The sequence below is a fragment of the Toxotes jaculatrix genome, chromosome 8, assembly GCF_017976425.1.
Source record: "Toxotes jaculatrix isolate fToxJac2 chromosome 8, fToxJac2.pri, whole genome shotgun sequence".
Lineage (NCBI taxonomy): Eukaryota > Metazoa > Chordata > Actinopteri > Toxotidae > Toxotes > Toxotes jaculatrix.
The window spans coordinates 8,795,335-8,820,564 of NC_054401.1; the positions used below are offsets into that span (position 1 = coordinate 8,795,335).

At 38.0% G+C, this 25,230-nt stretch overlaps 3 protein-coding genes across 3 annotated transcripts; 2 read left to right on the top strand and 1 right to left on the bottom strand.

Moving 5' to 3' along the window:
- Positions 1–535: 535 nt before the first annotated feature.
- Positions 536–10,306, bottom strand: LOC121185786 (carcinoembryonic antigen-related cell adhesion molecule 1-like). The gene is made up of 10 exons (XM_041044200.1): positions 10,206–10,306; positions 9,449–9,769; positions 8,259–8,537; positions 7,642–7,908; positions 5,042–5,314; positions 4,599–4,853; positions 4,167–4,275; positions 3,580–3,629; positions 3,431–3,471; positions 536–2,847 (listed from the first exon to the last, which is right to left on the bottom strand). Exons 1-10 carry the CDS (start codon positions 10,249–10,251, stop codon positions 2,635–2,637), a joined length of 1,854 nt encoding a protein of 617 aa, XP_040900134.1. The 5' UTR covers positions 10,252–10,306; the 3' UTR covers positions 536–2,634.
- A 686-nt stretch (positions 10,307–10,992) lies between these two features.
- Positions 10,993–22,112, top strand: LOC121185876 (carcinoembryonic antigen-related cell adhesion molecule 1-like). Its single transcript, XM_041044367.1, has 15 exons — positions 10,993–11,104; positions 11,799–11,916; positions 12,201–12,467; positions 13,066–13,866; positions 14,114–14,213; positions 15,132–15,382; positions 15,627–16,063; positions 16,710–17,030; positions 17,921–18,199; positions 18,558–18,824; positions 19,846–20,118; positions 20,307–20,561; positions 20,805–20,910; positions 21,435–21,466; positions 21,741–22,112. The coding sequence occupies exons 7-15, from the start codon at positions 16,018–16,020 to the stop codon at positions 21,863–21,865; spliced, it is 1,704 nt and encodes a 567-aa protein (XP_040900301.1). The 5' UTR covers positions 10,993–11,104; positions 11,799–11,916; positions 12,201–12,467; positions 13,066–13,866; positions 14,114–14,213; positions 15,132–15,382; positions 15,627–16,017; the 3' UTR covers positions 21,866–22,112.
- Positions 22,113–23,335: 1,223 nt separating this feature from the next.
- On the top strand, positions 23,336–24,804 carry LOC121185833 (carcinoembryonic antigen-related cell adhesion molecule 1-like). The gene is made up of 4 exons (XM_041044290.1): positions 23,336–23,442; positions 23,526–23,849; positions 24,081–24,356; positions 24,497–24,804. The coding sequence occupies exons 1-4, from the start codon at positions 23,394–23,396 to the stop codon at positions 24,748–24,750; spliced, it is 903 nt and encodes a 300-aa protein (XP_040900224.1). The 5' UTR covers positions 23,336–23,393; the 3' UTR covers positions 24,751–24,804.
- The last annotated feature ends 426 nt before the right edge of the window (positions 24,805–25,230 follow it).

Genomic DNA, 25,230 nt, shown 5'->3' on the forward strand with positions numbered 1-25,230 from the left:
GTGTCATTCCTGGAAATGGATTTAAATTTGCATACTTCCTCTTTCTCTTTGTATTTTCTTTTAAATGTATCCCTATAAATAAGAATAAAAGCAACATACATACATACAATCATGAAAGCAACTTCTTCCATATGCATGGATTAGTGAAGAAATAATGATTTAAAACAGAGAACAAACAAGCATTTTCTTATTTCCTCTTGGGGCTCTATTAGTAGACACACAGTAATTGTCATTAACAGATTATGATGAAAGATTATTAGTCACAAACACTGACTTTCCCACACTAAGTATTGTTACAAAATAATTTGCAGAATAAACCTGCTCTGAACTTCCTCTATTTCATGTGACTCTTTACTATTCACTGTATTTAGGGACTGCACCATAAACTTTGTAATTGAAAACACAAGTCAGTGATTACTGTGATGTCTGGTGATATGCAAATGCACCGCAAACACAGGAACATAAGCTGCACACTGTAAAAATAGTTTATTCATCTGAATAAGAAATCAGATTATTACAAATGAAATACCTTGACCTGGCAGTTACATTCACTGGATTATTTCTTTGGCAAAACAGCAATCAAACGTCCATCACACATTCACTTTGGTCACAAATAAAAGAAAAAGCGATGGTCAGGTGTATACAAGAGTGCGGAAAGGCTGCTGGTAAACAAATTATGATAAAACACATTTGAGGAGCTGAAAAGTTAGGTTTGTGAAACAACACTTTTAGTGTAAGACAAATCAGCAATGTGAATAACTAACAAGGACTTTGATCTTTAGTAAAGACTAACTAATGAGGCACGGAAAACCTGGACAAACGCTCAGATTCAAGAGCTCGGGTTGGGAGGCAGCCTCTTCTCATTGAGTCATTGTTTCATACAGATGGCCAACAATAACCAAAACAGAAACTGTGTATACAGCATGATTCAATAAAATGTACAGTGCAACACTAAAACATGATTGTTGTGAGCAGAAGACTACTGTGACTGTGAGTCAACACTCAAACAAAGTAGAAGGCACTGATCTGAGGTTTGTGTGGTGCCTAAGTCCTGACAAATTACTTTCTGCCTTTAACTGCGAAGCCTTGCTCTTGAACTACACCTATCTGAATGTTAATGGATGATATATGTATAACCAAACAGGTGTTTTCCACACCACTAAATCATGCATTTATTGTTTAAGTGATGCTTGGCTACAAAACTGCCTGCTGGCAAATGATTTGTTGTGTTGTGTATGTTGGCAAGCAGCACGTGGCTCAATTTTTTAAATTAAATTTAGTATTTAAACTCAAGCCAAATGCATCTTCATTGAATTTACTTTTGGCTTTCTAGCCATCCCCATAGCTGTCCGATTATTAGTTGCTCAGTGGACTAAGATGTCCTTATTTGTTGCCTAAAATGTATTCCCAGTATTAACAAATATGATTTCCATGTGATGCACTATATCCTGATACAACATGATAATATAGTTCCCATTTCTAGTTGTTGTAAGTTTGCAATTCACTCAGCGTGTTCAGCAAAAATAACATTTATAAAAATTATGGTAACACTCTTGATTTAGTCCTTTGTCATGGCATTTCCAGCTCTGACATCTAACAGCTACAAACTGAACTTTCCCAAGAAGCAGTGTTTTGCCTTAATAATAAATTAATCCTTTTTTCAAAATGTCAAACATGCTGTATTTAATGCTAATCTAAATATGATATCATTATCTGTACAAAATGGCATGTGGTGCATAAACCAGCTTCTCTTTTCTACACACTATTTCACTTATCTGACTTTCTACCCTGTTGTTTTGAGGCTTTTAGGTAAGCTGACATAGCAACTTTTCCTAACATTTCATGTAAGCTTGTCCTGAATTAGGCCACAGTGTCCACATGCCATGGAGATAATGTCAACTTTGGTTATAAACTGTTGTTTCTACTGTAGTTAATGTGCAACTGGGGGGAAATTCTTTGTTATCACTTGTTTTTCCATGCTATTGTGTTGGATTATTGTGCTCTTTGTGGGATTAAAAAATCAAATTACAATTTCTGTTGATCTTTGAACTGCTCCCGACAGGTGTGACAGATGACAAAAAAATCTCTCCAAATGACAAATGAACAAACTCCATCAGTTTGGAGCATCAAATATCACTTAAATGTACCATATATTATTACATACATAGTCCTAAATACATATTATATTGGTCCAACTGCTATTTTTCACAACGAAACTTTTTCTTATGATATTAAATAAATACAAGAATTAATTCAAGCTGCAAACTGGAATCTCAACTGAAGTCACACTTTATACACATGGAATCAAAAATTACACCAGACCATGCAAGCAACTGACTCACATACAGAGAAAATTTTCACTAAGATAACTGAAGTTTTGATTGACTGTGCACATAAAATGCAGAGCAAAAGGACAGGACACCTATTATACATAGTCTATGCAAACTCACAGGGCATGACTGTGCCTTCTGACCTCCGTCATGGCAACAACTGTTAGAGGAGGTTGATTATTAACTATTGCTGTATTTCTTTGACTCCATGAACTGAAGTCCAAATTAGCCCTCATAAGGAACTGAGAGGGAAGTGCAGATTACTCTGACAACATCATATCCAACATGATCAGTTCCTGCGGCCCTAAGCATAAGTTTGCTCACCATTAGCACCAGGCTGAGGAGCAGGAGTCTTCTTTCGCTGCATGTGGGCATCATAGGTAGGGGGGGAGGACGCTGTTGGAGGCCTGTTGTTTGCTCGGACCTGGGAGTATTCTGATGAGTTATTCTGTAACCCCAGCTGGACGGTCCCACCATCTCTGTTCTGGAAAAACCTGATGTCTGCATAGTTCAGCTCCTGGGAAAAAAAATAAAAATATTTGGCAGCTATTCTGAGTAAAGTTCAGGGGATCTCATCATCTCATTTTGAAATTCTACAAAATCTAACTTTCATTTACAGTTATACCACAGTAGATAAATATATCAAACATATAGTTGGTTGGTTGCTGTCAAAAACAAGCCCAACTTTGAACACAAAAGGCAGTGTCAAGTTGTTATATGGGATTTCCACTCAACAGTGTCAACTGAATACCTTCCTCCTGGTTCAAAGTCTGATGTTGAGCACTCTGGTAAACTAGATGAGTCTGATAGAGTGTGTGATAAAACCATCGATTTGAATTCTAATCTTGTATGTGGAACACTAAATATATCCTGATGTTTTTATTCCTTTACTCCACATGCATTCCACATGTATTCAAATGAAGACACACACGTAGGCACAGTTGTACTGCAGTTTGTCAACAATCTGATCGAAGGACTTACTGATAATCATTAAGGTACTGGGTTTGGCATGTAAACGTGATTTCCGATTACCCGTATGATCTGAATTTGCTGAGTAATCTGGTTACTTGAGCGCATGTAAACCCTCTGATGACTTTTACCTGACTTCCTGAGTATGCTGCGTTGCTCTTGCCTTCATCTCCTTTAAAACATGATGAATAAACAGTGTTTAGAAGAAGCCAATCAAGGGAGTAAATAATATTGTATAAATGCTCACAAACATACATATATACACTTATAATTAACTTACGTGTGCTGGTGCCAGTGTTTCTATTAGAGTTAGATTTTTTTGCCTCTTTTCTGTTTAGAGAAGTAATGAGTAATTACTATTATACCTTAGACATGCATTATGTGACTCTTTTGCAACATAATATTAATAATAATAACAGCATTATGGATACTCTGTAATTAACCCGTTACGTAGAATGCTTCTGATTAGATGCTGGTCGTATTTGTTGCCTTTCATAAATGTAAAACAATTTCATAAGCTGAGAAAATGAAGCTTGACATCAGCACAACTTTTAGTGTTCAACCATCAAAAATAAAGAAAAAGAAAAATGCAGTACAGTCACTCATTCACTGGAAATTCATTTCTCAAATAGCGCTGCACCCTTCAGTTTATCACCATCATGAGTTTGGATTACACCGAATGGTGAGCCAACACAGTTAAATATATTCAACAAAATGTTAAACTATGAAGCACACAAAACACAAAAGTCAAAGCTAAAATCAGGATTAGGGCTGTAAAGAGAACATACATTCCCAGACTACCAAAGCCACATATTTTGAAAAGAATAATGACTGTCTGGTTATATTTCAAAGCTATTTTCCACTTACTTTTTTTTATAAATGCAGAACCCCGAAAGAATAATAACTCCAAAAAAGACACAACAACCGATTACTATTCCAGCGATGCAACCAGCCGAACAGCTTGAAGGTTGACTGACTGAAATCAAACAGAGGATAAGAACATGATTTTTACACCATCTTATAAAGGGAAACTGTCTCATCATCTCAAAGCTGTATAATAATGTCTCCCTTTGTGTGACTTCATAGTTGGCCAGATATCAATGCCTACAGTATTTATTTGGTACAAGAACTGTTTTGCTCTTAAGTGTTGTTTAGCAGTTAAGGGGAGGTTAGCTCTCCAAGCCAATGTTGTCTCATAAAATAAATGTACCACATGTACTTGCTACATTTCTTCAAATTATCAGAGGTACAATAATAATGTAAACTAATTGACATCTGCAATCACCACCATCTAGGTACCTGTTACAGACAATCCATGCACTGCAGATGATGTTCTCCCAGTTATATGATTCGTTGCTTCACATGTGTAGTTTCCACTGTCAGAAAGTTCACTGACTTTTTTAGTGAACACAGCAGAATTGCTGAGTATCTCTGTGTCATTCAGTTTCCAGGTGTAAATAGCTGTTGGTGTGGAATCAGCAGAGCAGTTTAATTTTAAGGTGTGTGTCAAAGTCATTTCTCTTGGACCTTTGATTTGAACATTTTCTGGTCCATCTGAAAAAGACAGAGAGATGAATAGTGATTAATGTAATTTTCCTCAGCACAGTGGGCAAAAGTAGATAATGAAGAATATTAAACATGTTCAATAATCAGTTAAAATATCATCATCTATCTCAGGGCTTCATACAAAACATCTAAGCAGTATGGTGCTCAGCACGTTAACTGTACAGCATGTTACTTACAGTTAACAACCATGCTGTATTTAGCTTCTTCACTACTGACAGGGTTGCTGATATCACAGGAATATTCTCCACTGTCTGGTCTCTTTAGAGGTTGGAAAGACAGCACTCTGTTGTTGTTGTAAAGTATCATGTTGTCATTCAGGATCAGATCTGAGCCATCCTTCCTCCACTTTCTGGTAAAGATAGTGCCAGAAGCTTCACAGGTTAAGTTGACAGAGTTTCCCTCAACTGACTGGTTTGTTGATGATTTCACAGAAGCACCTGATATTCTCTCTGTTGGACAAAGAACAAAGGATTTTGTGAGCAAAATATGAAAAGAGGAACAAAAATAACTGAGTTCATGAAGGTTGACTGAGTAAATAAATATGAGGGAATCTGAGAACAGTTCATCTTTGCAAGGAGCAAACTACTGCTCCCAGTTGTGTAATGTGCCAAGTGGGTTTGGTTGTCCACATTCCTCCATTGTTCTAACATTTACAGTTGAGGAAATCTATATTCCAGCCATATCACTGATATGAGTGGAAAACATGACATAACACTGACTTTACTACAAGATCAGAAGATAGAAGATAGTGTGTCAATTCACACAGAATAATGGAGAAGAAAAAAAGATTTATTAAAACCCCCGTTTCTAAAACAGTTACCATCTTTGTCATGTAAAATGTTTCCCATTTCCCATTCAAGTTTTGACCACAAGTATTACTGGAGCTTGAAACTCTTAAACCTCCAGTATATGATTTTTTGGTAACTTGGGGTCATTGAAAATAAGCTGCAAACATAACACTGACATATAATCACTGCTTGATACAGAAAACTTGTTGCCTATTCAGTCTACCCATCCGGGACGTACAGAGCAACATTTAGAGTCATGGTCCTGGCCACCTCACTCTCCTTTCAGCTCTGTATTTGGTCTCCACCAACTCCTTAAGGCAATATCTGGCTCTTCAGGTGTTTTCTTCTCCAAATGCTTCGCTGTGTTCTCCAGCTAGTCCGTCTTTTCTCAGGTACTGTACAGTGAATTTTTAGTGAGGTTACAGCCAGTGAGAGAGCTCAGTTAGAGTTTTTAGCTGAAAACAGCCGCTTGATATGGTGACAGTGAAATTAAACAGAAAAAAGCTGTGGGCTGGAAAACAAAATAATGAGCCAAAAGGTCCACATCTGAGGAGAGCTGCAGAGACAGGTGTTGATTCTATGTGGGTTTGTCACTATGAGGAAAACCTTCCATGTACAAAGAGTCATATAATCCACCATGAACATTTTGACAATGGCCACTTTATACAATTGCCCAAAATAAGTAAATGATCATACTGGATTCATGTTTTTTCATAACCCCATGCCTGCAAAATGAAGCAAGCACATTTTTCTTGTCTTGTCTTTGTTTTTGTTTTTTTAAGTTTAACATTTAGGTGCAGAGAGTACACATTTTGCCAAACCATATTATGCAGGTTGACACATCTCTCTGACCCATATCACTACTACATCCACAAAGCCTCTTAAATCCAACTTACCCAGTACAGAGACAACTGAAGGTTGAGATGTTTGATATCTCATAGTTTTGTTGTTAAAGGCCTGACAGCTGTAGTTTCCACTCTGACTCTCCTGAATGTTCATCAGTCTGAGCTCTGGTCCAGTATCAGACATCAGGTCTCCATTCACAAACCACTGAAACTGAGCAGCAGGTCTGGAGACAGCTGAGCAGGACAGACTGATGTTTGACCCCTCCTCATAAAATTCTTGTGAAGGAGATATTGTCAATTTGATATTTTCTGGGCCATCTACAGAGTGTGGCATAAGGGGAGTAGAAAACAACAGCAACAAAAAAAATCACTAAAGCAATGTTAGAAGCCAAAAGAAAATGCTGACATGCAGTTTAGCACAGTGTGAAGCCTCATTATGCAGCATATAACTTAGTAACTCACAGCTGACGGAGAGGTTTACTGGGTCACTGGTGCCATCACTGACCAGATTGAAAACATGGCACCTGAATGGTCCCTGGTCATAGCGGGTCACATTGTATATAGACAGAGTGGAGTTTCCACCAGTGAGCTGAACTCTCTCACTGGCTGTAACCTCAGAGCTGCCGTTAAGCCAGAGAAAAGAGGGGAAAGACCCAGAGGAGGAGCAGAACAGATGGACAGAGCTGTTGAACTCCACCAAGTCTGTGCTGCTGGCAGCTACTTCTATATTGGCCACTCTCGCTGTGGGTAAAAAAACATGGTGGTTTTACACTTGCCACTGCCAACAAAAGGGAACATTTTTCAGTGGAGTTCTTTTTTTTTTTTTTTGACTGTTTGGCTAGGTGTTTTATAGTTTTATCTCAGTAAGTTTACAGCACCTACTTCAATAAATTGCTTTTAGCCTAATTAGCCATGACGACATTCGCCGCATAAATGAGTCGCTGTGCTCTTGGCTGCACCTGACAGTTAAGTCAGTTATCTTGAGAGCAAGTGTATGCATACACTGTTTCTTTTTGTTCCACAAATGTTTTGTACAACCTTTTCGTATTTAAGAGAGTTTTATCTGATACTATCATTGATACATGTCTAAATACCATTTGTTTGTCCACATTTCTTTGTACAAAACCTTTTACTCAAACTTACTTAGAGCAAAGATGACTGAAGGTTGAGATGTTTGATATCTCATAGTTACGTTGTTAAAGGCCTGACAGCTGTAGTTTCCACTCTGACTCTCCTGAATGTTCATCAGTCTGAGCTCTGGTCCAGTATCAGACAGCAGGTCTCCATTCACAAACCACTGAAACTGAGCAGCAGGTCTGGAGACAGCTGAGCAGGACAGGCTGATGTTTGACCCCTCCTCATAGTGGTCTTGTGATGGAAGCAGCTTCAAATTTATATTTTCAGGGCCGACTGAATGTAGGTGAAAATACAACAGGCAGAAAAAAAAATCACAGAGATGTGATGTTAGTTGCATGAAAAACAAAAAGGCAAATGGCATGCACCCTGACTCATCATGAGGACTTCTAATTGATTAGTATGCACAGCCACATTATTTTACATCAAGTCACCAGAAAAGAAGAAACGTCTGTGCAAAGCAATAGATCAGCACCTTCTAAATGAAACTGGGTGATTAAATTCATACTGTGCTGTTTGTGGTGGTTTTGTACTGGATTCCATTAAGTTGAAAATGTATTTTTATGTTGACTGCAGATGTTGTCAAGACTGAGCATGTAGGTTAGTAAGCACAGTTAGTAACTCACAGCTGATGGAGAGGTTTACTGGACCACTGGTGCCATCACTGACCAGATTGAAAACATGACACTTGAATGGTCCCTGGTCATAGCGGGTCACATTGTATATAGACAGAGTGGAGTTTCCATCAGTGAGCTGAACTCTCTCACTGGCTGTAACCTCAGAGCTGCCGTTCAGCCAGAGGAAAGAGAGGGAGGATCCAGAGGAGGAGCAGGACAGACTGACAGAGCTGTTGAACTCCACCAAGTCTGTGCTGCTGGCAGTTATTCTTACATTGGACACAGGCACTGTGGGTGAAAAACACAACGGCCTTATGCTGTAGTTGCCGTCATCAAATAAACAGGCAGATGGATAACATCAGTGTCGAGGTTTAAATTCCATCTAAACCACGCCATGATGAGCAGTCATGGCTGATGTTTAAAGATGGTATTTGTTTTTGTTGTGACTAAAAAGGAAGAGCAGCAATAACAACACACTTGTAGTTTGATGGTAATCATACACAGAAGTACAGTGAAATAAGTGAAATAACAGTAATGAACATCCTTAAATTAACAAAACTGGTCAAAACAATGTTCATTTGAAATGATTTCATTGCAGTCATGTAAGATACTGTATTTACTCAAAGTTTTTTCTTAAAGAACAATAAGCTCAACAAAATATACTGTACTTCTGATTCATCATTTGTACTCAATAATAATATGGCCAGAGACCAAGCACCTAGTGTAAAAGAAAGAAAAGAAAAATACACTTTGAATTCACTTTGTCTTTTTTTTAAATATTGTGTCCCAGAGGCATTCAGTGAACTATATGGTACCCTCAGTGGTTTCTTTCACCATTAAATATAATGCAGTTCAATTTAATGCTGCCACAAAGAGTTTAATCAACAATTTTCTCCCACAGTCCCAACAATATGTAAAATATGGTAAGCCTATAAAACTAGGACTTATTGATTTAAGACAAACTGGAAAAGTTTTGTAGTTTTTGTTTTTTTTCTTTTACAAATTGTTGATACTAATGTAGCTCTTAGAGTCATGTCGGTAAAAGAGTACACCTGCACCTGTAGCTCAGTGAAATTATGTCATATTTCAGACATGATTTAGTTATAGTTAATTTGATGTCTGTTGTTGTTATATTGTTGTCTATTTAAACTTTGAGGACACAAACACGTGTTTGATACTGAATTTTAATAGCTGCTTACCATGTATTTCCAGTCTGGTTTGTCCTAACACAGCAACTCCATCAGCTGGTGTAATAGTCACTCCGTATTCTCCACTGTCACTAACAGTCAAATTCCTCAGCTCCAGAGATCCAGTAGATCTGAAGAGGGTGATCCTGCCTTCATACTCTGGTTCAGTGAAGTTTGAAATATGTGAGGTTATTATCTGCTTAACTCCAAAGGCCCAGGTCACTGACAGAAATGGTGTTCCTGGTGGACTCAGTGTTGTGGTGAACATCACTGAACCTCCCACAGCTGCATTCAGAGAATCATCTGGCAACACACCAGCTCCTTCAGACACACCTGGAGGAGACAGGTAAAGTTAAAGACGGACTGTGATAAAGACTTTGTATCATGAGCCACTGGCTATTATACCACGGATCGAAATCCATGAGACGTCTATATGTAAAGTATAAACTATTTAAGATAAAAATCAAACAAAGCCGATTTTCATTGAACGTTCTCGTGGATTTGAAGAAAACTTGAGACCGTTTTCAATAGTAGTGTCTGCTTTCTGCAAACAGCGATTAAACCACAGAATATAGCGGAGATATAGTTGTAAAATTTGTATTAGCGTGTAGAACATACTGTGTGTGGGCTACTCGTTTAAGTTAAGTTTAATGACTCTCAATCATTAGTTAAACTCCTTGGCCAGCAACCGAATGATAATGCGACTTAAAAGTATTTTGACTAGAAATCCTACTGAGTACGTTAAAGCTCTTATATTCGAGATTCTTACCTGTAAAAGTCACACAGACAATAAAAAGTAAAAATAACATATCCATCGGTCACTCCTCCTGAGACGTGCAGACGAGAAAAAACGCAACCATCCGACTGACACTTTCCTCATAATAAACGGCGCATGTACAGAACCTCGGAATCTCAGAATAACTAATGCAACCCATTGAACCTGCAACACCTCCCTCAGGTGCGTGGTTCAAAGGCTGCAAGACGTCTCCCTCTTGCGGTGAAAATGAATTTGTGCAAAAACTTTAATGAAAGGAAGCACGAACGTTAAAATGTCAAATCACCAGGGCTTAACAGTCATTTAATAACACAGGATATCTAACATGGGTGGTTTAAAACAACAAAAAAAGAAAGATGGCAGAACATGAATAAATTGCTGACCACAGTCCAGGAGCACAGGGGGGCAGGGGCTCATACATCTGCACGGAGTGATTACACAGAGCTCAGCTGAAACCAGGGACGCCGTGGTCATGGCTCTTGCTGCTGATCCCGATGAGTCTTTTAATACTGAATATCTGCCAGCCAACCTCAAAAATATATTTGTTCTTTGTTTACTTTTTTCAACCTTCATGTAACTTAGGTCCATAATATATTCCGTAAAAATTTGCAGTGTGTAAATTTGTGTGTGTGTCTGTGTTTTTACCACTTATTTTGAATGTAACATTTGTTTTATACAGAAGAAAGTTGTAATGTTCAGCTGGGCTGCTGGGTTTATGTGTTGTTACCAGCTTTGGCCACAGAGTGGCAGTATTGTGCGGGAGCGTGGTTACTCCGCCAAGATTTGAACAGGTGCATCTTGGTCGTCTGTAATTCCTTTTTTTTTTTTCGCGGTTGAACAGCGCGGGAGATGCACGGAGGAAGGCGGTAAGGGACGGTTGTGTAGAGTAATAGGTAAATATGCTGTTTGTAATTTGTACACAGTTTGTTGTGCTGTGTAAACACTTTTAAGAAGTTACCGGTCAATATTTTAAGGAGACGGTGTAGTTCTGAAGCACTTGGTGTTAGTGGCCTGTGTCTGCGGTGCGGGTCGGTCGGAGACCGCCATTTCCTCCAGTGACTAGCAAGACAGTGTGCTAAGTGTGCTTTCTCCGGAGTGTCCAACATGGTGCTAGAGCAAAGACTGTGAAATGTGTCTGTAGAAATTGTCCGTTTAACATTTAACTGTATCTAGCGGGCTTTAAAGTTTGCTTAGTGATGTGTTTCTTCTGTTTTGTGTCGTTTGTTGTCAGCGTCTCTTCTTTTCTTCTCCCCATGTGTTTTCCGGGTTTTCTCCTGGATTCTCGTTTTTTTGTTTTCTGTATTTGCCCAAGTACTTTTGTCGCCACATCTTAAGATTGATGTTTTAAGTCCGCTGTTAAAAATATTCTTGGCAAATTAATGTCTATAAGGACATAGTATCTTTGCATTGCTGGCCTCTAATGAATCACCTAGCTGCCTCTTAGTCAGAAACCCAGCCTTCATGTCATGACTATTCATCCTGGTGTCATTCACATGGTTTTCATTCCAAGCCTCAGCTTTGCCACACTCTCCTGGACCATGTACCCTTTGTTAAGTTGTGGTAATAATCATGTTTTTTCACCCACAGCACCAGTGACTGATGTAGAGGTAAATGCCAGCAGCACAGACTTAGTGGAGTACTTATTAAGTGGAGAACTTAATAAGGAGAGGCCTTGTCCTAATGACTTTTCATCATGCTCACCTCTGTAAGTTTATTTTTGTTCTACTTAGTGACTATACCATTCATGCCAAAGTGATTGACAAGAAAAATAGAAACCCCTGTACAATGTAATGCAGTCCAGTAGAACACAGTTGCAGCCCTTTGTGTAACTAAAGATACTAAGTTGATGGATTGAATATTGCAAAATAAATTGCACCTGCAGTATTGCAGTATTAAAATACTAATCAGTTAAGAGCCCCTATTCCAGATGACCTCTTTCACAAGCTACAGACATTATGCTTTAGCGATCTTTTTAATGGTCACATTCAGTCGGCCCAGAAAATGTAAATTTGAAGCTGCTTCCATCGCAACACCACTTTATGGAGGAGTCAAACATCAGCCTGTCCTGCTCAGCTGACTCCAGACCTGCTGTCCAGTTTCAGTGGTTTGTGAATGGAGACCTGATGTCTGATACTGGACCAGAGCTCAGACTGATGAACATTCAGGAGAGTCAGAGTGGAAACTACAGCTGTCAGGCCTTTAACTTCAAAACTATGAGATCTCAAGCATCTCAACCTTCAGTCATATCTGTACTTGGTAAGTTTGAATTAACAGATTTTCTACCTTGTGAGATGGACCAATAACATGGCATTTAAGCATCTTCATACAGTAGAGGATGTTAGGGACTTTATGTCCTAGGATTTCTCTTGATGTCTGATTTTTTTAATATATATATATGTTCTTAAGGGTGCCCTGTGGAGTTTTACCCAGCTATGTTTACATTCTGTGTCTCTCTTAGCTTACCATAGAATATTTGTATATTTTACATCACTGTTTAGATCCATGTTTTCTTGTTAACCGTCTTCTTATTCACTGCTTTTGTTGGTGCATTTCGGCTTCTTTTGGCACAACTTTTAACCAGTGTGGATGGATGTGTATGTGCATCGTTGTGAGTGTGTGTATGTGCACTGTACAAACAGCCTTTACTAATAAATTTAATATTTAATATTTCCACCAAACTCTTTTCATGTCACTTTTTTTGCTCAATAAATATCAAGATACATGTCATATTAAGAAAATGTTGAAAACCTTGTGACTTTATCGTTGATAATGTACATATTTCAACTTTAAAAATTTCACGGATCAGTGTTTGTATATTTTTCCTCACAAAATCATTAATCGTTTCACCCAACAGAAAGAATATCAGGTGCTTCTATCACAAATCAGCCACATCAGCCAAGTGAAGGGAACTCGACCAAGTTAACCTGTGAGGCTGGTGGCTCGGTCTTCACCAGGAAGTGGATGAAGGATGGCTCAGATCTGATCCCGACCAAAAACATGGCCTTTTATGACGAGAACAAAGTGTTGTCTTTTTGTTCTCTGAAGAAAACAGACAGTGGAGAATATTCCTTAACCCTGTCATCAGTGATGAAGCCAAATATGTTATGGTTGTTAATTGTATGTAACACATTGTACATTTACTGTTCAAACACAGGGTGGTATCAGATTATTTTTATTTTTATAAACTCTATGTGTAGGAACGTTTACATTTTATATCACATATAATATCAAATTTCATGAACTGGCTAAAAGCAATATGCATACATATACTGTAGGCTGCACAAATTTGACATACTCGAAAAAAGAAAATCAGTCCACACTGTACGTTCTATATTGTTTATATGTAACAAATTTATGAATCTCACATCAATATTGCTGCTTTAACGATCCCACAAATACCTGTTTTTCAGATGGACCAGAGAATGTTAAAATCACAGGTCCAACAAAAGTATACGTGGACCAGACCTTAGTAAGCTGTTGTACTTCTCTGCTGAGTCCACACCATCTGCTACTTACACCAGGATACTGAATGAGAAAGAGATACTATGGGATTCGTCTGTGTGGATTAAGGACAAGAGTGAACAGTGGGCAATACATCTGTCAAGCAAGAAACTATGTCACTGGGAGAACATCTGGAGAACGTAGACTGTGAATGGTAAAGTAGCATGAAAACTTGTTCTCGACCTTTAATTACAGTTATAATAATCTTGTTAAGACTGGTATTGGAACTGCTTTTAATGAATGTCAATGTCAGTGTTTTCCATTGACCCTATTTTCTAGGTGATCATGATACTGAATTTTCATGTAGTACTAACATTTTTCATTTGTTACGATGCAAACTCAAGCTTTGTTTGTTTTGCTGTTTCAAAGTACAATGCTTATATTTTGATCTTCTGTTTCAGTACCTGGAAGTCTTTCAGCTGGTTCCATTGCTGGAATAGTAATGGCATGTTTTGGGGTTACTGGGGCTTTTGGTGGAGCGTTCTACATTTATCGTAACAAGTAAGTGAAAAACAGCATTCATTACAATTTTATTTCTCTTAATTCATTCATGTATTAATAAAGAATCAAATAGAGCCCTATGAGTTTGCAGATTGCGGTGGTAACAGGGACTGACTGTAACTGTAACTAACCTACAGTTAAAATAACCAAACAGAAACACCAGCCACAGAAAACCTTGCTAGTCACACAGCAACTGAACTAAGTGACACTTTCATAGGCCAATGCTGACCAGTCGAAGAATACTGTACTGCAGATGATCAGAAGAATTAAGTCATCCCTGTCACTAACAAAATAAGAGAGACCAACATTAATTTTGTCTGGCTGGCTTAAGTAATAGAAGGGGGGGGGCATTTTAGCTGTCCATTTGTAGACCTGCTTATTGTAATTCTGGTTTATAATAAAAGGAAAAAAAAATGACATTACTTGTATTTTTAAATGCTTTGTGTACTTTGTGCATTTATATTGTGTATGTAACTAAAGTTTGCTCTTATACGCCAATCATCCTATTGTGTCTGACCTCAATAATTTAAATGTTTTTGTTTTTTAAACTGTTGGCCTAAACCTGGCAAAATTTAAAAAACAAAAGTAATTTTTCCAAAGCATAATTTTGCCTTGGAATGTGGTTCAATGGATATTTGCTGTATTTGTTAATAACATAACTTGATACGCAGCATTTCATACACAGTTTAATTATTGATTGTCTTGTTCAGCCAATTCTGTTTTATTTATCCAGATAAAACAAATTGCCCAATTTATCAACTCCATACAATGAGCAGTAACGATTGTAAGATCATAGCATTTTAACAAAGAATGTTTTCTGTCTTATTTTAATCTGTTAACATTTGCACTTTTACTTACTTGGAACAAATAATAAATACCTTTAATACTTTTAATACGTTTTTTTTTTTTTTTTTACAGACTTTTTTCCCCCTAAGGAAGTAGGAAGAAGAACAAGCAAATTACTATGGATTAATCATTTGACTTCATACTGTCGACACAAAACCCTTTGTGTTGAAGCCTGTGTTGTGTGTGTTCTCATTTTCATTTGTGATAAATTCAGTTTTATAACTATATTCGCATTATGTTTATGACATGATTATATTTGAATTTATTTTAATTTTTTTTTTGAAGAGGACTTTGACCTGCCATTCCCTTGAACTACAAGAGAGGTGACTTACTGTCTTACTGTATATTTCCAAAACATAATGGCTGAATATAGATTTAATGTCATGTGCATTAACTTTGACTCAAACCTTAAATTTAAAGTTAATGCATCACACATGCCATGCTGCTAGGTTAGGGGTATTTTAAACCCACAACAATGTAACTGAAGGATATATATACATATATACATTTGATAACAAAAATAATAGTCTTGATTATTCAAATCAACTGCAAACACTGTCTTTACAGCAGGGAGCTGAAGGAGGGTAAACTGGACTGAACAAATATTGCAAAGCAGGACAGTCCTTACAACAAAATACAGACCAAACCTGCAACCACAGTAAGACCCCTCTGAGCAAACCCCTGACAGTCATGCCATGTTTTTGACAACATAAAAACATAATTCCCCACTGATGTACTGCAAAATCTTTTCTTTACCAATTAAAAGGTTGTTGTGCTCATAGTTTACATTAATGATCAACAGAGGTGCAGGTGCAAGTAGGTGATAGTCCCAGAGCTGGGAAATCACTAATCACTTCCTCATACTGCCCACACATCCTGAAACCAGCGAAGGGAAAGTTAAGGAGAGAACGACAAAACCATTCTTTTCTTTCTTATACCTGATGATACTGTAGATGATATGGACACAGCTGTGTTGTGTGTCATCACACTGGGAGTCATCTCAGGTGAGCTCTGAGTGTGGACCTCTTCCCAGAAACATTTTAACACATCATCTCTATGTCAGAATGTTATTATTGGGTTGCTTGTTTAACTGTCTCAGTGTTATAATTATATTAACAAGTTATAAGAACAGATGATCAGTGTTAGAATATTGTTTACTTTCCGTGGCTTGCTTTTGTGGCTTTTGGAAGTTAAGATGTTCAGTGGGTTAAATTGGTATGGCACAGGTTTCTCACTGGTAATGTCAGTTAATATTGACTAATTAGTTCTGTTTAACAGATTTAGTTGGTGGACGTGTTCCAGCTAGGTGGCAACTTACACAGTGTCCATCAGCAAATGGAGTCAAATAACAAAAACATACCACAACACAGTTGGAAAGAATTTTTGACCAGACCTTTATGCACCATGCTTCTTTCCTAAACCTTTTACTAATGCTGTATGCCTAATGCTGCACTTTTGAGAACAGGAGTCTAAACAAGCATCAAGATATGCGCAGTGAATTAATACTTATATAAAAGTATGACCTAATGAACTAATTTACTAGGAATAAGTGTCAAGCTCAGCTGAAAGTGAAAGAATCTGTGTGATAAAGCATGCGGTATGATCACAGTGTGTCCTCAATGTCCTGTAACCTGTTACTGTCTCCTCCAGGTGTGTCTGAAGGAGCTGGTGTGTTGCCAGATGATTCTCTGAATGCAGCTGTGGGAGGTTCAGTGATAATCAGCACAACACTGAGTCCACCAGGAACACCATTTCTGTCAGTGACCTGGACCGTTGGTGTTAAGGAGATAATAACCTCAGCTATTTCAAACTTCACTGAACCAGAGTATGAAGGCAGGATCACCCTCTTCAGATCTACTGGATCTCTGGAGCTGAGGAATTTGACTCTTACTGACAGTGGGGAATACAGAGTCAGTATTATACCAGCTGATGGAGGATCTCAGTCAGGACACACCAGACTGGAAATACATGGTAAGCAGATATTAAAATTCAGTATGAAACACGTGTTTGTGTCCTCAAAGTTTAAATAGACAAATAAATAACAATATAACAACAACAGACATCAAATTAACAATAGCTAAATCATGTCTGAAATATGACATAATTTCACTCAGCTACAGGTGCAGGTGTATATTTTCTACAGACATGACTCTAAGAGCCACATTAGTATCAACAATTTGTTAAAAAAAAATATAAAACTTTTCCAGTTTAATTGTCTTAAATCAATAAGTCCTAGTTTTATAGGCTTACCATATTTCACATAAAATTAAAAATTGTTGATTAAACTCTTTGTGGCAGCATTACATTGAACTGCATTATATTTAATGGTGAAAGAAACCACTGAGGGTACCCTATAGTTCACTGAATGCCTCTGGGACACAATATTTAAAAAAAAAGACAAAGTGAATTCAAAGTGTATTTTACACCAACCTTACTATACTACAAAGTTAACTGCACAGTGCAGTTGCACCGGGTGCTTGGTCTCTGGCCATATGATTATTGTGTACAAATGAGCTTATTGTTCTTTAAGAAAAAACTTTGAGTAAATACTGTATCTTACATGATTGCAATGAAATAATTTCCAATGAACATTGTTTTGACCAGTGTTGTTAATTTAAGGATGTTCATTACTGTTATTTCACTTATGTACTTCTGTGTATGATTACCATCAAACTACAAGTGGGTTATTGCTGCACTTTTTAGTCGCAACAAAAACAAATACCATCTTTAAACATCAGCCATGACTGCTCATTATGGCGTGGTTTAGATGGAATTTAAACCTCGACACTGATGTTATCCATCTGCCTGTTTATTTGATGACTGTAACTACAGTATGAGGCTGTTGTGTTTTTCACCCACAGTGCCTGTGTCCAATGTAAGAATAACTGCCAACAGCACAGACTTGGTGGAGTTCAACAGCTCTGTCAGTCTGTCCTGCTCCTCCTCTGGATCCTCCCTCTCTTTCCTCTGGCTGAACGGCAGCTCTGAGGTTACAGCCAGTGAGAGAGTTCAGCTCACTGATGGAAACTCCACTCTGTCTATATACAATGTGACCCGCTATGACCAGGGACCATTCAGGTGTCGTGTTTTCAATCTGGTCAGTGATGGCACCAGTGGTCCAGTAAACCTCTCTATCAGCTGTGAGTTACTAACTGTGCTTACTAACCTACATGCTCAGTCTTGACAACATCTGCTGTCAACATAAAAAACACTTTTTCAACTTAATGGAATCCAGTACAACACCACCACAAACAGCACAGTATGAATTAAATCACCCAGTTTCATTTAGAAGGTGCTGTTCTATTGCATTGCTTTGAACAGATGTTTCTTCTTTTCTGGTGACTTGATGTAAAATAATGTAGCTGTGCATACTAATCAATTAGAAGTCCTCATGATGAGTCAGGGTGCATGCCATTTGCCTTTTTGTTTTTCATGCAACTAACATCACATCTTGGTGATTTTTTTTTTTCTGCCTGTTGTATTTTCACCTACATTCAGTCGGCCCGGAAAATATAAATTTGAAGCTGCTTCCATCAGAAGACCACTATGAGGAGGGGTCAAACATCAGCCTGTCCTGCTCAGCTGTCTCCAGACCTGCTGCTCAGTTTCAGTGGTTTGTGAATGGAGACCTGCTGCCTGATACTGGACCAGAGCTCAGACTGATGAACATTCAGGAGAGTCAGAGTGGAAACTACAGCTGTCAGGCCTTTAACAACGTAACTATGAGATATCAAACATCTCAAACTTCAGTCATCTTTGCTCTAAGTAAGTTTGAGTAAAAGGTTTTGTACAATGAAATGTGGACAAGCAATTGGTATTTAGACATGTAACAGTGATAGTATCAGATAGAACTTTCTTAAATATGAAAAGGTACAAAACATTTGTGGAACAAAAAGAAACTATGCATACACTTGCTATCAAGATAACTGACTTAACTGTCAGACTCATTTATGCGGTGAATGTTGTCATGGCTGTCAGGCCTTTAACAACAAAACTGTGAGATATCAAACATCTCAACCTTCAGTTGTCTCTGTACTGGGTATGTTGGATTTAAGAGGCTTTGTGGAAGTAGTAGTGATATGGGTCAGAGAGATGTGTCAACCTGCATAATATGGTTTGGCAAAATGTGTACTCTCTGCACCTAAATGTCAAACTTAAAAAAAACAAAGACAAGAAATATGTGCTTGCTTCATTTTGCAGGCATGGGGTTATGATTAGAAAAAACATGAATCCAGTATGATCATTTACTTATTTTGGGCAATTGTATAAAGTGGCCAATTTCAAAATGTTCATGGTGGATTATATGACTCTTTGTACATGGAAGGTTTTCCTCATAGTGACAAACCCACATAGAATCAACACCTGTCTCTGCAGCTCCAGTAATACTTGTGGTCAAGACTTTGAAACAGTGTCATTTGACAAATGGGAAACATGTTACATGCCAGAAATGGTAACTGTTTTAGAAATGGGGGTTTTAATAAAGCTTTTTTCTTCTCCTATCTTCTATCTGCTGATCTTGTAGTTAAGTCAGTGTTATTCATGTTTTCCTCTCATATCAGTGATATGGCTGGAATGTAGATTTCCTAAACTGTAAATGTTAGAACATGTTAGTGTGGACAACCAAACACACTTGGCACATTACACAACTGGGAGCAGTAGTTTACTCCTTGCAAAGATGAACTCTTCTCAGGTTCCTTCATATTTGTTTACTCAGTCAACCTTCATGAACTCAATTATTTTTGTTCATCTTTTCATATTTCACAAAACTTTGTTCTTTGTCCAACAGAGAGAATATCAGGTGCCTCTGTGAAATCATCAACAAACCAGTCAGTTGAGGGAAACTCTGTCAACTTAACCTGTGAAGCTTCTGGCACTATCTTTACCAGAAAGTGGAGGAAGGATGGCTCAGATCTGATCCTGAATGACAACATGATACTTTACAACAACAACAGAGTGCTGTCTTTCCAACCTCTAAAGAGACCAGACAGTGGAGAATATTCCTGTGATATCAGCAACCCTGTCAGTAGTGAAGAAGCTAAATACAGCATGGTTGTTAACTGTAAGTAACATGCTGTATAGTTTAAGTGCTGAGCACCATACTGCTGTGATGTTTTGTATGAAGCCCTGAGATAGATGATGATATTTTAACTGATTATTGAACATGTTTAATATTCTTCATTATCTACTTTTGCCCAATGTGCTGAGGAAAATTACATTAATCACTATTCATCTCTCTGTCTTTTTCAGATGGACCAGAAAATGTTCAAATCAAAGGTCCAAGAGAAATAACTTTGACACACACCTTAAAATTAAACTGCTCTGCTGATTCCACACCAACAGCTATTTACACCTGGAAAGTGAATGACACGGAGATACTCAGCAATTCTGCTGTGTTCACTAAAAAAGTCACTGAACTTTCTGACAGTGGAAACTACACATGTGAAGCAACGAATCATATAACTGGGAGAACATCATCTGCAGTGCATGGGTTGTCTGTAACAGGTACCTAGATTGATTGCAGATATATGTGATCTTTGCTGAACATCTGTACCAACAGTACTTGATTGATTGACAAAACTCGAACATAGTGCCTTTGAGTAATTTCAGGGCCACCCTTTTGTGTTTAACTTGTCTTCTCATGTAACATTTGCTGTATATAATCATTGCTGGTATGATACAGCAGTGCTTGTGTGTTTCAAAACTGGATAATACTGCAACATTTCTTCTCTTTCATTTTATGCATAGAAACACCTGGAGGACTTTCAGCTGGTGCCATTGCTGCTATAACAATAGTCACCTGTTTCATCGCTGCTGTTGGAGCTGCTGGAGGGTACTGGATTTTCAAAAAGAAGTGAGTGAACAATAGCCTTCATAATATTATTTCTTTCTCCTGCTTTTCTTCATGAATTGTATGCAATGTTGAGTTTGGATAGATAGCCCGAACTGATGTCAACCTAACCCTGATGTGGTTTTTTTTTATTAATTAATTTTAATTTGCTTTATTGATCTCTCCTGGGGAAATTACTCTCTGCATTTTTACCCACACCAAGTGAACGAAACACACACAAGCATGCACATGCACTAGAGACGCTGGGGCAGGGGGCTGCCTGGTGAGGCGCCCAGGGAGCTGGGGTGGATCGGTGCCTTGCTCAGGGGTCGCAGAGGCAGGGGAGGCGCTTCTGCTTCACCACCGCTGTATCCGTTTTTTTGCACTTGGTCGAGGGAGTGAACCCACAACCCTCCGATCTCAGGCTGGTCCAAAGTCCAAAGCCGCACTCTTAACTTGCTGCGCCACGGCTATGCCAATGTTCTCTGTTCTAATGTTCTATCTGTCTATTTGAGTAGCATCTAACAGTGCTTTATTCTAATATCTAGAACGAACAAAAATCACCAGCCACATAAAACAAGTAAGTAGTCATCTGATCTAACTTCTCTCTACACTTAAAATATCACATAAATACATCACAGTCTCATATATTGGGATAATCAGATGCCCTGTAACAAAACTATTCTCTGCCTAGAACCAGAAGATAATTTGTATGAGGACATGTCAGTGATATATGAAAACATAAAATAAACTCAACAGTCTTTCCCTTTTCAGGTGAGTTTGGATGTCTTTATTCTGATTTAATGAACAACGACTCTATACATCTGTGATGTGTTTACTTTTCTGTCCTGTAGATGACGAGAGCCTGCACCAACAAAAGAAGAGACACAATTGTTTGTTTGTTTTTTTAGAACCAAAACAATTTTTTCCTTTTCCATTGGGTTTTATTCTTTTTTTTCTTTTTTTTTTTTTTAAATAGAATAGTAAGTTTGAATACAGGAAACATAACAGTTAATGGGTCAGTAAGTAAGCCTTGAAGTTGACACAGTCTCAACAAAGCTGTATTCTAGTACATATGACTTTTCCTCCTTGCAGTAACAGAAATGTCACTGAAGTGAAATTTCTTTTTGTGTGAGACTAGGATGGGCTTTTGATGACTTTTTGTCTAGTTGATCAATCCTCAAAATCAAATACTATAATATTATCAAAGCAGTTTGATTATATGACTTTTGTCCAAGGAAAATACTGAAAATCTAACAACATGCTGTGTCGTAAAATGCCTGAAAAGGTATCTAAAGTAAATCCTTTGACACTGCAGAAGGATTTCATGCCAAAAAGCTAGTGTATGCTGCCCTCCTGTGGTGTAACAGGGGTTGTGCTGGTTGTCCAGTGGATAAACGACGCTGAGCAAAGTGGTATTGCTGTGATTTACTGAGCAGGATATCTTCCTGGATACCTCATTTTCCCTGAGGCTTGTACAGGATACATTTACATTTTCTTCAGTTTAAAAGCATCTTTAATATTTAACATTTACAGGTGGGCATTAAGCAAAAGTGTTGTCCATATATTTTGACATTTAGTTTTCAATCAAAAGAGAAACTCTAAAAGCAAAGATGTTGGTAACAATAATAAATGTATGAATGTAGTGTGTGCATAACTTAACATGACACCATATGAGTTCACACCAATTAAGGAGTGAGTTACTCACTTCATATACAAAAAACATATAACCCTGAGGGGGTAAAATGGGCTCCTGAATGGTTGAAGTCTGTAACTTTTCACATTCTCCAAATGGCTCAAGAATCCTTTTGGATGACAACACGATGGAGGTGAGATTATCAAATGGTTCGCCTTGGTTTGAGTATTCATCTGTCATAGTTGCCACTGAGTTACAGTGGTATTTGGTAAGCAAGGACAAGCTGTTTAAAAAAAATTCAAGTAAAGTAACCATGGTGGACACGATATCTGTTATACCTCTGCTAGCCTTTTATTAAAGTGCATTAACTCACTTTATTTTTGTATTATTTTTAATTGACTTTATTTGCAGTCCTGAAATATGTGAATCCCGTTTCATGTAAAGTACTTTGTTTTGAAAAGTCTTGCATAAATTAAGTTGATTATTATCATTTTTCAAAAATAAATATTAGCATGTTAACATTGTCTCCGAGAGTATGTTAGCATGTTGATGTTACTCAGAGTACTGTGGTTCCCAATCACAAATCTGTTGATTGTTGGTCTTGTTCCTAAAACGTCTGACACAAGCAGGTAACAGTTCATCATAATGATGATTTCTGGCATTCAGAAAATGAAATTGTGTTTTATTAGTTTATGGAAGAGTCTGAAGAGCCACAGTCACCAAAGGTTAGTGGAGGTAATTATTAATCATGCCTTGATGGCATGTTTCATTGATCGCAGATAATCTCAGGGCCATTTATTCCATGGTTACACTAACACAGGTGGCAGAGGGTCAGATAACCTCAGAAGAGAGCTAAACTAAATCATACACCATGAATCATATGTTTCTCAGATCAGCCATACTAGTGCTCCTCTCTTCAGGTAAGGAATACATTATAAATTAATTTATCATGAGTAGAACTATAAGATGTAAAATGTTGGTTGATATGTTGATATTTCGGCAGGTCTTTGCCATGGAGCTGGCGTAGTCACTGTTGACTTTCTTCGAGCGGCAGCAGGAGAGAGTGTGACCTTTACAACATCTGTGAAACCGGCAGCTGAGCCATTTCTGGCTCTGACCTGGAGCTTCAATGGCACAACCAATGTAATAACCTCAACCAGTGTAGATGCAGTGGGACAAGGCTATGAGAACAGGATCACACTGGATAAATCTACAGGCTCTCTGGTGCTGAGAAATCTGACAGAGGAAGACAGTGGAGAATATGAACTGATCATCATCCCATATGGAGCAGAGCAGATTCAAGGAACTGCTAAGCTGGAGGTACAGAGTAAGTATGGTTTATGAATCTAACACCCCTTTTAATGGTAAGAATAAACTGAAAATAAGGCTTGTGTATTATCAATTTGGAATGAGAAATCTGAAAGTGAGCAATCATTTGCTAAATGTCTGTTTTAAGAATACACTTTGCGGATTGCATTTTACTGAATATATTATCATATTGCTTAGAGATGGTATCATCCAGTCTCTTATAATCTTTTTATTTATTTTTTGTGCACAGTAAAAGTGTCCAGACCCACTATGGCCTGCCCCACAGAGAACTTAATAGAAGGCAAAACCTCTGTGAAATTAACCTGCGATGCTGACGGCTCTGTGTCAACCAGAGTGTGGATGAAAGACGGCAAACCTCTGGTTTCTGGCGACAGATTCAGCTTTCATGATGGGAACAGAGTGCTGTCTATCAGCCCTGTGGACAGGAGAGACACCGGAGAGTTTCTTTGTAATGTCAGCAATGATTTCAATTTTGAAACAGCCAAATGCACACTTAAAGTCTATTGTAAGTACTTTGAATTGTGCCACAGCATGTTTTTTTTAATATACAATTTGACCAATAGCATGTAAGTGCTCCAGCCCTTGTAATAAGTCATTTTTTCATCATCTTTTCAACTCTTCCCTTCTTCCTCCTCATCTTTTCAGATGGACCTGACAAACCAACAATCGTCCAGATGCCAATAGCAGCAGAACTGGAAGAGAGTGTCACTCTTGGGTGCTCTGCTGACTCACTACCACAGGCAACTTTCTTCTGGACATTCAGACACATTAAGATATATGGGCCTGTGCACTATATCCATGAGATGGAGGAGAATCACCTAGGGATGTACACCTGCACCGCCAGTAATGCTGTTACTGGTCTGGAAGCCTCTGAGGTCCACATACTGCGTGGTATTTGAGCTCTCTTTCTCTCTTCCACATGTCTTTTATCTGTTTTTTAACAGTGTGTGTAAATGGAGAAAACAGTGTAATGTTTTTTTCTTCTGATCCAGACTCCTCTGCTACCATCAGTGTTTCTATGTCCATGATGGTTTGCACTGTCCTGACCTCGGTGGGACTCTTGGTCTAAGGACTGCATTTTGTCTGTGGAAATAGAGCTCTCATTTACATACATACTGTGTTTCACATTGTTGCTGTGTCTCTTCAAATTTTATGTTCACATAAAATAAGGCTGTGAATGATGAATGACACACCAGTGATCCCTTTGAATTTGCTTTTGTCCCTGCAGCATTTCTATCACAGTCTTCAGTTGGGACATTCAGTTGCAGCTGGGACATTCATTATTTTGTTTAATTGTGTTTAAAGTCTAACAGCTGTGTCACTTTGTCTTTTTTAACAAATAACGTGTCCCTAATTGATACAATGGCATCTCTAAATAA